Here is a 12755-nt window from a genome sequence, read left to right on the forward strand (position 1 = left end):
TTAATTAATAATGCAGCTGGTCGATTGGATCAGTTGACACGCCTTCCACAAACGAGCCCAAAAATGACGCGTTTCTTCTGATACCTGCAGACTCGCGGCGGAACATATTAGTTCAGCTGAAATGTAAGTGGGAGAAGTTTAATATTACCATAATAATAACCATAACTAAAGTTTCTCAGTTAGTTCGGAGGTTTATCGCGTCCTCACGGAGTAAATATGTAGTTACAGCGATCTGATGGATAGAGACTTGATGTATAAAGGGAAATAATATCAAATTGATCCTCTGGGTCTGGGTGTGTGGGTGTGTGTGGGTGTGTGTGGGGGGGGGCTGAAGCGCGTCTGACGTCTGTCGCTCAGTTTGAATTCATGATCTTCTGCTGCGGAATGAATTCAAACACTCTCACTGATATATTTCACTAGTGCCGCCTTTAAATATTAAACAGCAGGTGAAACTTAGTTATATCTCAGTGACGGGACCTGGAGGAATAACGCACGGCGGAATAGTTCGGGAATATCACATTTCAGCTGTAGCGACATATATCGGGCTGGAACCGATGCGGGAGATTTGACTGTTTCTGCAACTAGAGACGCAACATAAACGCCGTAGATCCTATCTAAAGTCACTGAAATGGGGTGAGTGACGTTGACTGTTGTGTTGGTTTTCGTTGTTGTTATTTCTCCGACAGATCTCGATTTCTTTATGGATGAAAAACGACAGCGCAAAGGTTGAAGGTTAGTCTACATTTGTGGGCGCGTGAGGCAGAATCAAATCAGAAAAAGTTTGAGGACATTATTAAAACATAAAGCAATACTGTACTGCTCGATTAGGATTTATCCATATGAACACATGTAGATCCGGTGCGCGTTAATCGTTTTAATTTGATTTGTAAAGTGAATTAATTCGCCTTCGTGGCGCGTGATCATGGACAGATGACACGCGCTTGACATCATATTTGGTATAAAATCACTGCCTGGTGATTTTGTAATAACAATGGCTGAAGTCTGTGACGGTCTTTTAAGAGTAAGGAGTCAGATTGTGTGTTTTGTGGTTATACAGCAGGTGATTTGTTGGCTTTTATTTATGCGCACATTCAGCAGCCCCCGCACGAGCTCGCGCCGCTCTCGAAAAAAAAACACCCTTCAGCTAAAACATCTAAGATTTGATGTTTAATAGTCGAGTGGACTGGACTTTATTAAATGTACATACATAAAAAAAATAGATTAAAACAGTGTTAAATCTATATGTAAATGTATATAGCTGATGACAGCTGAGTCGGCAGCAGTGCTGTCACTCTGAACAACTCTCTAGTGTGTGTGTGTGTGTGTGTGTGTGTGTGTGTGTGTGTCTGTCACACCGGTCTGAACTCGGCTTGCCTTGAGCACTGCTGGGTTTCTTAAGGAGCTGCAGGACAGGTTTGTGCAGTCAGTTCGGTTTCTCTTACACAATAGCATGATACAAGTTAATAAAAACAGCTCTGTGTAATTAGTACATCATTAAGAAAGACAGTACCTGGTTTCTGTCACTCAGTGGAACTTGAGACTTATGAGAGTAGTGTGTTCTGAGCACACTTTCAGTATGTCCAACCAAAACATAAGAGTAAATATCCCAGATATAGTCAGAGCAGTGTCTAATACACTCACTGAGCACTTTATTAGGAACACTATGGTCTTAATAAAGTGTCCAATGTGGTCTTCTGCTGTTGTAGCCCATCTGCCTCAAGGTTCGACATGTTGTGCATTCTGAGATGTTATTCTGCTCACCACAATTGTATAGAGTGGTTATCTGAGTCACCGCAGACATTCTGTCAGTTTGAACCAGTCTGCCAATTCTCGGTTGACCTCTCATCAACAAGGCGTTTCCAACCGCAGAACTGCCGCTCACTGGATGTTTTTTGTTTTTGGCACCATTCTGAGTAAATTCTGTTGTGTGTGAAAATCCCAGGAGATCAGCAGTTACAGAAATACTGAAACCAGCCCGTCTGGCACCAACAGTCATGCCACGGTCAAAATTACTGAGATCATATTTTTCCCCATTCTGATGGTTGATGTGAACATTAATTGAAGCTCCTGACCCATATCTGCATGATTTTATGCATTTCACTGCTGCCACACGATTGGCTGATTAGATAATCACATTAAGTGTACATGTGTACCTTATAAAGTGATCAGTGAGTGTATATATTTCAGTAATTAAAAGCTATAGTCTGACCAATGTTCAGAATGTATTAGGTCTACAGTAAATATCTAGAATGTGTTTTTGTGATCCAGCATAGATGACACAATTTGCAGTGACTGAGGCTTTAAATCAGGTTGACTATAATCAGCATATAAGTTACTTCATTGCTTTGTGTTCCATTTTCCACTGAGTTTATTTTATCTCTGTAATGTTGATCGATTACGGCTTAGTTTTCAGCTTCAGGCTGTTTTAGTGACAGGACGGTTATAGATTAACCTCATTCTACACATAAACCTGTTACAGCATGGAATCTCTCTTTCTGCTGTTTGGAATGGATGAAGCTAATAAAGCGTGTAGTCAGGATTTGACCCTAAACCGCCAGACATTACGTGACGCTGGATGCCTCATGAGTTCATGCTGTAGGAACCATCTTCAAGTTCACTGGCTGTCAGGGGTTCAGTAAGTTGTTGCACTGGAGTGTCTATTTAAAGTACTTTTGAGAGGCTGGAGCTTCACGCTGCTGCTGGTCTCCAGTTACATGAATGGAAAGAGTTTATTGATGCTGATCTGTCACATTGTGAAGTCACTGTCTGCAAAACCAACTGCAGGTCAAACTGTACAGCATTTGTGTGTGTAGCGGTCGCACAACGTTCAGAACCCCACTATAGTGCTTAACGGCGGGTAAATGACTGCGGGTTTCCAGTGGGGATTGAAGCCTCTATCAGCAGATGGTGTTGGCTTCAACCATCTGCTCCAGCCCTGCAAGCCAAAGTAAATGACTTAATACACTGTATTGCTAGTAACTGCAAAAAAGCAGTGCTGATCATTCACTGCTGAATCAAGAACCACCATCAGATCTTGAGTTTACATCAAATTCCGTTGTATAGTTTCATCAGGAACGTCAGTGAAAGTGAATGATGATATGGTGTAGCAGCAAACGCTCTTGAGCAACAGATCTAATGTTGCCTTGCGGATTTTCTTAAACCTAGAAAAGCTGTTAATCTCAAACAGCTTATTAGAGCAGCCAGTAATGGTGAAAGTGAATAAACAGAACTGCTAGACCTGGAAGAAACAAATGATACTAGCTGATCACTTGTCTTTCACACTTGTGTACTTACAGACTTTCTCTGATCTGATTTCTTATGGAAAAATTAATATGCAGACAGTTATTTATTTAGTCTAGTCCTGTGACCAAACTGGACTTGTGTGCCAGGTCACTGTTGAACTGAAGTGAATTGACTTCAATTCAACTGATTTCAATTTTACTGAACTTTTCAGCTTTGGGATGAGTTAAATCAAAGTCCCTTTCAAGGCAAGTCAGTCCACGGGCAGCTATTGTTTTTATGGATACAAGCGTCATGAAAGTACAGCTCCTATCTACTTGAATGAGGAAAGACTGAAATCTAGTTGGTCAAATTACAATCATAAAACACATTTCAATTTAACAGTAAAATCTGACAACACTGGTATTATAAATTATGCTTCTTTTGCTTAGATCATGCTAAAAAGGAAATTCTTTTTGCAGGCTAATCAAGCTAATCTGCATGCATGTTTTCTAGGTAACTGTCTGTATCTGAAAGTTGATTGGCTCTTGTGAGGCAGGACTTCCTTTTCTACACCCTCCATATTGGGTGTTCCAGTTTAATTCCAATAGTCAAGCTAAATAGTCTCTGGCTAAACCTCCTGATTTAGAGCAAACTGAAGTTTAGACACAATGGAGGACATTTCTGGGTCACGTCTGCCCGAGGAAGGATTCAGTATAACATACATTTATGTACTTGAACAAGTAATCTATCCTCAAAGTACCAGTTAAGCCCCGTTCACACATGCAGTGACTTTATTTCTTGATGTCGCTAGTCCCTGTACGTCAATAGTGGGCGTTCCTACTGCTGTCGCTCTAACGTTATTGGTGGACTGCACATCTGGCCATATCTTTTGAAAATCTGATCAGAGATGAGACATATTGCAAGTAAAACTAAGATTTCATTCTAATGTGAATTAGAGGAATTCGTTTTCTTGTCCCTAAAAATGCACATTCTGCAGAGAGAGTGTTTTAGCTATATAAACTGCAGCAGTGCTCATTGGATCATATCATTAACAGAATGAACGATCTATCAGTGTACGAATCAAACTCACTCAGACTGCCGACAGTTTCTTTTCTACGCATAATTTTTTATTATATCCATGTATGTGGTTACAGATAAATCATAGAACAGTGAAATCATTCACAGAACGATTTCTTGCACACGACTCCAGTATCTCAAAGGAGACGGATCACGTAAGCTTCAGTGACACTCTCTTCACTCCTATTGGTAGTTGCTGCCGAAAATCGCTCATCATTAGCATAAAGTCAATTTAGGTGCCGGCCAATGTGTCCGGGAATTATAAAGTTTACCAGACAAATTGGAAAAAATCTAATTTCGGTATTTTATTTTGCACTGTAATTCGATGGACTGTGCATAATATGCAATATAGTAATGACCCAATCAAAAAACATTTGTTCATTATAGCTGTTTTTTAATAAAAAAAAAAAAAAAAAAAAAAAATGGCAGTCATGGATTTAGAGTCTAATTAAGAAAAAACATTCAGACCAAAAACAGAGGGCAAAGCAAAAAGCTAAACTGCAATTTGCCACATCATTTTTGCTCACAAAGAAATATTAAAATAACAAAAATCTCGAAGTTATGTCAAATAATTTCTCACATTGGCTTGTTTCTTTCTCTTAATTTTTATGACATTTTTCTCAGATTTCACATAGCACAGAAGCGTTTTGCTGCCAACATTAAGTCAAATGTGTGCAGCGTTTCTCTACAGCTTGAGATGCACATAATCATGGTGTCCTTCTCCACAAGATGAAAAAGCAATGCTGTTTTAATGCGATTCTGAATTGCAAAGCTTTTCGCTATGGGCATGCGAGATGGGAATAACGCAGGCTTCTCTTGCCAGAGTATGGGATACAACGTGCAAATTAGGTTTTCACAAACAGGCAGCGAAGCGTCACGCTGTACATTTGTGGCATCAACTAAACGGGTTGCTGATGCTTCCTGTTAATATTTTCACCGAACGTTGTGTCTGAAATTGTTTTAATTTGTCAGACATTGGGATGTTTTTTTACGGTCAGAAACTGGTAATTACCGGCTAAAGGAAACTCTGCCCACATCTAGCCGCCAACCATCGCTGTGGCTTAAGACACCAGAAGTCGCCAGCTTTCATTGAAAATGAATGAGATCCTGTAGCTGCATGTGTGAATGGAGCTTTAAACTGGTGATGCAGAAGTTTTCCGAAATAATAATTATACTATATAGACTCTTGTTTGAACATTAAAAGTGAAGCAGAACATGACCTGACCTGATGTTCTGCAGTTGCATCAGTGCAAACATTATTTGTTGTTGAAATGATGCTTACCTCAGTCACTGTGTGAATTTAACTAACAATGTATGATTTAATGTCTTAAAGTTGATGCAACTTTTTCAGTGTTAAAATACTTCCTTCTATCCCAACTTAATAGGCAGATACAACTATAAGTAAGCCATTCATAGGTTAATTTTCAGAAAGTTTGTTTTTGCGAGTGGCGCAGGAACTGCATACTTCAGCTTTAAGTGTGTATTTATATCCCTGATTGTATAGTACTGTGACTATTCAGGTGTCAGTTTTGGTGTCACACAGCAGATGGTATGAGTGCTGTCTGTCAGGGACTTTAATGAAAAGCAGTAATGTTGAAAATATATCAGAACTACAGTAAGCTGTTCTAAACATCTCATGGTGTTTTTACTGTAGTATTGTGTGGGTGGTTTATGATGTCACAGCGAACGAGTTTCAAGGGGATCTGTGTCACACCCTCAATAGAATGTGTGACTGTGGAACCGGTTGCTTGTACTGTATAGTTCCTGAATGTTCCGTCATCGGAAGTATTTGCTATGTGATTGAGTTTCATGATTATGATTGTACTTATTAAACTGTTAAAGGCTGATTTAAATCTTGTGTTTGAGGGGACATGAGTTTGTGTTTGAGCATACTGATGCACTGACAGCAGAACTGGAATGGAATGTGAGTTGGATGTTCAGTCACAGCGTAGTGTCCTTTAAAGCTCCACCCACCCCTCACAGTCGGCTCCGATCAGAGCTGAGTTCAGCTGAGTTGTGAGGTCAGAGTTCAGGTGGGGCTCCTGAGGGGACACGTGTGTGTGTGTGTGTGTGTGTGTGTGTGCAGGTAGAACTGCATTCCTGGCATAGCTCAGCTGATACTCTTTGAATGTGCTAGATTGTTTGGTGTGATTGTGTTTGAGGTGGAGAACGGGAGTGTCAAACACGAACATACACACATGTCAAGATATGTTCAGGGTGACTGTATAGAGTGATGCAGCTGAAACACACACTGATGTGACTTAACATGATTGTGCTCACAGCTATTGTTCCTCTCCATGTCTGCTGAGTTTGAGATGATGATGTCATAAACAGCGGTTGAGTTTCTTACTATTTCTTATAAACGGGATGTAGGATGGTAGTTTGCCATTCCAAGCTCAGCAACAGAGCCGCATATAGATGTACTGTAATAATAGGGAAAGCAATGTCCTTCAGCAGGCCAGTGGGATTGGATGATGTTTGTCATCTGGCGTTGCAGCTCAGGTAAAGCTGACTAACAGCTGAAAGATAAGCAGGTTGCGATTTTGGCCACGTTCACACACTGCAGTTTTGGAAGTGACAAATGCATTTATTTGCAATGGTTAACATACAACAGCAACGATTTGCCATCTCAAAGCTGTAAACAAAAAAACTTGCTGTTCACTATTTTTGACAAGTATTAGTAATAGGGCTGTCACTGTCCATTATTTGTGTAATCAAGCAATCTAATGATTTAAAAAAATGTATCGAGTAATCTGAAAAATGTAATAACTCGGATTGCATAAAGTTGTCTGACGTGACGTTTGGCTAAAATGCATTAATTAACCTTAGTTTTGATGTACTCTACGATTGAACAACTATAAAACGATTGTGCAGACAATATCTAAAGCCAACAGTAGGGTTGGGGAGTAACGGAATAAATGTAACAGGATTACGCATTTAAAATACAAAATATTAGTAACTGTATTCTGATTACCAACGATTTAAATTGTAACTAGTGGAATACAGTTACATTCAAAAGTATTTTGGTTACTGAAGAGATTACTTTGCATTTTATTGTTATTTGTTTAATGTAGTATTTAGTCTATTCAGCTGGAAAACATTTGTCCGTATAAATGATGCGATTAGATGATGTCATCATGTACACTGTGGGGTTTTGAAGTTTGGAGCAGCAGAAATAGTTAACGTTGTGTAAATTGTCATTTGAACATTTAGCTTTATGCTAAGTTAAATGCTATTTCTAGTCCTTTTACATGCACCTGTTACTAGGCATGATTATATTTGTTTTATCAAGAAAATCTACATTAGATCATAATTATTTTCCTCTAGTAAGACATTTGATATTAGGGTAAAAATCTTATTCTTGATGAGAAATTATTTTTGCATTGTTTTCCTTCAAAAATATTGGAAAAATCCTTAAAACAAGGTAAATTTGCTTTATCTTGTTTTAGAAGCAACACTGCATAATGTATTTGGGCTTTTTTCAGAGATTGTATTTTATTTTTTCCTCCCAATTTGGAATGCCCAATTCCCAATGTGCTTTTAAGTCCTTGTGGTCGTGTAATGATTCGCCTCAGTCTGGGTGGCGGAGGGCGAATCCCAGTTGCCTCCACGTCTGAGACCATCAACCTGTGCATCTTATAAGGATGAGCGTGTTGCCACAGAGACAGTGTGGAGGCTTCACGCCATCCACCGCGGCAACCACGCTCAACTCTCCACGCGCCCCACTGAGAATGAACCACATTATAGTGATCACGAGGAGTTTACCCCATGTGACTCTCCCTCCCTAGCAACCGGGCCAATTTGGTTGCTTAGGAGACCTAGCTGGAGTCACTCAGCACACCCTGAGATTCGAACTAGCGAGCTTGCGAACTCCAGGGGTGGTAGCCAGCGTATTTTACCACTGAGCTACCCAGGCCCCCAGAGATTGTATTTTTAATGTGTCTTACTGTACTGGTGTAACGGGAGCCAGCTGGTATGTGATAGCTGTGCAGTATGTGTAAACTTCACTCCCCTGGCCTCGAGGTGCACTAGCGACTGATAGAGGCTGTAGCCTTTAGCCTCCTCATTAGTGTGCCTGCCTCCCATGCCGGCTGACGCTGGTTCAAATCCCGCTTGGAGCAGGTCGAGCAGGATTGGTTACGCTGGCAATTAATTTTTTTTACTTGTTATTAACTAATTTATAGTCAAAACAAGTAAATAAATCTGCCATTGTTGAAGTAGTAATCCAAAGTATTTAGATTACTCAAGGTCTGTAACGCAATCTAACGGAATACGTTACAAATTACATTTTCCAGCAGGTATTCTGTAATCTGTAGTGGAATACATTTTAAAAGTAACCATCCCAACCCCGGCCAACAGACACCCAAAGCAGATCTATAATATAAAAAATTGGCTACTCCAAGTGTGCCCAACATCCTCCTTTTTTTTTCTTCCATTAACTAGGGAAACACGATCTACCCTACTTCAGTTTAGAAATCAAATATGGGAAAACAGCCCATAAAAATAAAATACTTTTATCTTTTCTTATTTATTTATATATGTACTATCACGTAAATGCAACACAGAATAAACTAAGCTATTTACAGTAATTGTGTCATTGAGAGATGCATGTTTTCACTCTCTTGTGTTGAGCTATAGCAGTTGCAGGCATTAATGCACTTGTGCTACATACTGCCCAGATCACAAAAGCTTGTAGCTTACCACATATCGTGTAAAATGCCCTTAAGCATCTTGACATTCAGTTCTTTTTTTGAGTAAAACTGTTTTTACTCTTTTATATTGCGTTTGGGGGTGGGGTGGTGAGACGTGCATCCATGTGGCTTTAAAGTGTCATGAAACCCTCCTAGTTCAGTGGCAGTCGTTCACAACTCAGACTGACAAAAGTCTAATGAAATGGGTGTGAAAATATGTGGCCGGTTACGGGGGTTGGATGGGAGGGGGTCAAGAGCTACATCTCACTCAGAGATGTGGCTGAACATCACATTATGAGTGGAGATGAAAACAAATGAGTTTTAGGGCACTTTACTGTATATTTATCATGGGACAAAAGTGTGAGGAGTGCAGACAATGGAATCTACACAAAGATTTGGATGTTTTGTTCAAACTTTTATGAATGAAGTGAGAACAGCACTCCGAGCAGACCAGTCATTACCATCAAAACCAGCACTGCTTTGCGACTTTTCATTAATTCATAGATATTTATTCATAGATATTGTTTTGTTAAATTCTATTGTCAGCATTTGAGGCATAATGTTGATTACCACAGAAAATGATTTAGACACATCCCTCATTTTCTAAAGAAAAAAAATCTCATACAATGTGGTTCCATTACACAACTTTAAATACAAACTTTTTTCATAAGTATAGCCACAATAATTTATTTTTTTTTTCTCCCCTTTTCTCCCCAATTTGGAATGCCCTATTCCCAATGCTCTCTAAGTCCTCGTGGTGGCGTAGTGACTCGCCTCAATCCGGTTGGCGGAGGACGAATCTCAGTTGCCTCCGTGTCTGAGATGTCAATTCCCGCATTTTATCACGTGGCTTGTTGAGTGTGTTACAGCGGAGACCTAGCGCGTGTGGAGTCCCACGCTGTTCTCCACGGCATCCACGCACAACTCGCCACATGAGACACCGAGAGCGAGAACCACATTATAGCAACCACGAGGAGGTTAACCTGACGTGACTCTACCCACCCTAGCAACCGGGCCAATTTGGTTGCTTAGGAGACCTGGCTGGAGTCACTCAGCACGCCCTAGATTCGAACACACGACTCCAGGAGTGATAATTAGCATCAATACTCACTGAGTTACCCAGGCCCCGATCATCAATTATTCATTAACATTTTAAGTAAAACTGAAGTTAATGATCACACTCTTATCGGTTATTTTTATTTTGGTGTCTGCGATATTACTCCATAAAGCTGCTTCTCAAACCACTATTCACTAAACTTTAAGTTAAATTTAAGCAGTGTTTTACATTTTCACAGGTCATTTTTGTGCATCGCTGTTTCAATTATCGGCAGTCCTGACCATTTGAGGGCTTGACCAATACATGGAACCCAATGCCCAATAGACAGTTAGATACTTTTTCAAATGCAGATAGTGCTCCTTATGCTCCAATAGGCTCCCAGTGTAGCACAGCATCCGGAACCCAATTTTGACGTGTTTAAATTCTCTTGTCCAATAGACCTCGATCTTTCACTCTATTACAATCAGTTGTTCAGGTATCTACCATAGAATCCTACTGAGTCATGGCTTCTATAATGGTCTATTGGCCGAGTGACCACAGACGTCTGTGGACATATTCATGTAAAAAAAAAATGGATTACATTACTTGATTGAGCAATGCAATAGTGACGTGTTATACTTTACTCTTTTATTCGCTAAAAATTTTAAATGCACCGAGTGATTTGTAATACAGATAGACAAGTCGATCATTTGTACATTTAATAAACATGTCATTGCCACATTTATGTTGACATTTTAGAGGAAGTCATGTTTACAGTGACCAGTGGTGTCTGTGATGACCTGAGCTGACCTTGACATACTGTCTGTCTCTCTCTGTTTTTGTTTCTCTGTGTATTGTGTGTGTGTGTGTGTGTGTGTGTGTGTGTGTGTGTGTGTGTGTGTCTCAGGGAGCAGCCGATCTTCACAACTCGAGCTCATGTGTTCCAGATTGATCCGAGCACTAAGAAGAACTGGGTTCCTGCCAGTAAACAGGCCGTGACGGTGTCATACTTCTATGACAGCACACGCAACAGTTACCGCATCATCAGCGTGGATGGGTCAAAGGTCAGGCAGACACGTGTATGGAGATACACACACACACACACACACACACACAGCACATTGAGGATCTCCCACTGCAATGGGTTTATGGTTTATGTTGCCATGGAGATTTGGATCAGTCCCTCAGTATGGAGGCGGCAGTGATGATGTCGCAGTACATACACACACCTGCTGCTGTCACTATGAGAGCGGATACATGAGGAAACACAGACACACAGTTTAAGAGCGTTTGCTCATTAGTGTGTTAGTCGCAGACAAACACACGCACAGTGAGGTTAAACGGTTCAGATTCAAGAATGATGCTGTGTATGTGTGTGGCTTTCCTGCTACTAATTAATAAGTCTTCTAATAGTCTATTAATAAATTTCACACTTATGACATTTATTATAGAAATATTGGTTTATTATGAGAACGGACACTTGAAATATTAATTATTCAGTTTTGATATTGTGATACTGTTATTTATTAACTCTGTTAACTTCCCTTCTCTAAATGGAAGTGACACACAGTTGCATAAATGTACAAAGAGTGTGTGTGTTTATATATTTAGGCAGAAGATAATAAAACCTGACACATGTCTGAGAGAAATTGCTTCATAAAATGACTTGATGTTATATTTTAAATCAAAACATATCTGCAGTTGTGTTTCTGGCTAAGAATAGTCCTTGTGTGTTTGTTTCTTCAGGTCATTATCAACAGCACGATTACTCCCAACATGAACTTCACTAAAACTTCACAGAAGTTCGGTCAGTGGGCCGATAGTCGAGCGAACACAGTGTTTGGCCTCGGCTTCGCCTCTGAACAACAGCTGTCTAAGGTCTGACAACACGTCACGCATGCATGTTGTTGTCTGACAGTGAGTCAGAACTGTGAGCACATTACATGCGGTTGTTCTTGATCTGTTATAATTAGCTGTGATGGTCATTTGATTAAATTGTGTTTTGTTGCAGCCTCATGTAACTTCAGCAGCCAAATATGTTTTATTGACTTTTATATGTTAATTTATATAAAGTTATCTGTCTAAACTAAATGTCTTTTAACCATCAGAAGTGAATGTTTCTCTGCAAGTCATTGCTGTAAGTGGTGGTTTATCTTTGTCACAGTTTGCTGAGAAGTTTCAGGAGGTGAAAGAAGCAGCGAAACTGGCCAGAGAGAAATCGCAGGAGAACATGGAAACGTCCAGCGAACATTCACAGGTACATGTGACATTAAACATATCCTCCTTTGCAACTTAGCTCATTGCTCTAACAATAAATAATTTGAATATTTGATCTGTTGAACACATGACAGGCCAACATTTTAAAGACAGCCACAGTGAAAGATACATAAAAGATACAAAACTGACTTAACATTATTGATATGAAAAAAGGTTATTTTGTACTTCTAAAACATATTTGCAGTTTAAAACGCAGCCTTTTAAGGATTAGTAATCGCACAAAGCCATATTGCAATTTCAGTCAGTCGTGCAGCATTAATGGATATCATACCGATATCACAGAAGTAAAAGTCTGTTGGATTCAAAGTGTTTTGGATAGTTGCCCTCATCATGTAGCTTATAGGTTATTACCGCTTTCACAATCGTCATGTCCATTTATGGCGATTTTTCTGCATTAATGTGAGAACGAGACCAAATAAACATTAAATATTACATTCTTACGAGTGCCAACC

General features: G+C 39.7%; 1 protein-coding gene across 2 annotated transcripts in view; it reads left to right on the forward strand.

The window, feature by feature from the left end:
- Positions 1–12755, forward strand: part of LOC127455815 (homer protein homolog 2-like) — a 17964-nt gene continuing 5209 nt past the window's right edge. The window contains exons 1-4 of one of the 2 annotated variants that reach the window (XM_051723966.1): positions 1–123; positions 10934–11090; positions 11773–11904; positions 12191–12283. In XM_051723966.1, the coding sequence (XP_051579926.1) occupies positions 122–123; positions 10934–11090; positions 11773–11904; positions 12191–12283 (384 nt within the window). In that variant the 5' untranslated portion in view covers positions 1–121. Of the gene's footprint in view, positions 124–362; positions 634–10933; positions 11091–11772; positions 11905–12190; positions 12284–12755 lie in introns of those variants that run through there. The other variant, XM_051723965.1, reaches the window with a different exon arrangement.

Source organism: Myxocyprinus asiaticus, chromosome 18 (genome assembly GCF_019703515.2).
Source record: "Myxocyprinus asiaticus isolate MX2 ecotype Aquarium Trade chromosome 18, UBuf_Myxa_2, whole genome shotgun sequence".
Taxonomy (NCBI): Eukaryota; Metazoa; Chordata; class Actinopteri; order Cypriniformes; family Catostomidae; genus Myxocyprinus; species Myxocyprinus asiaticus.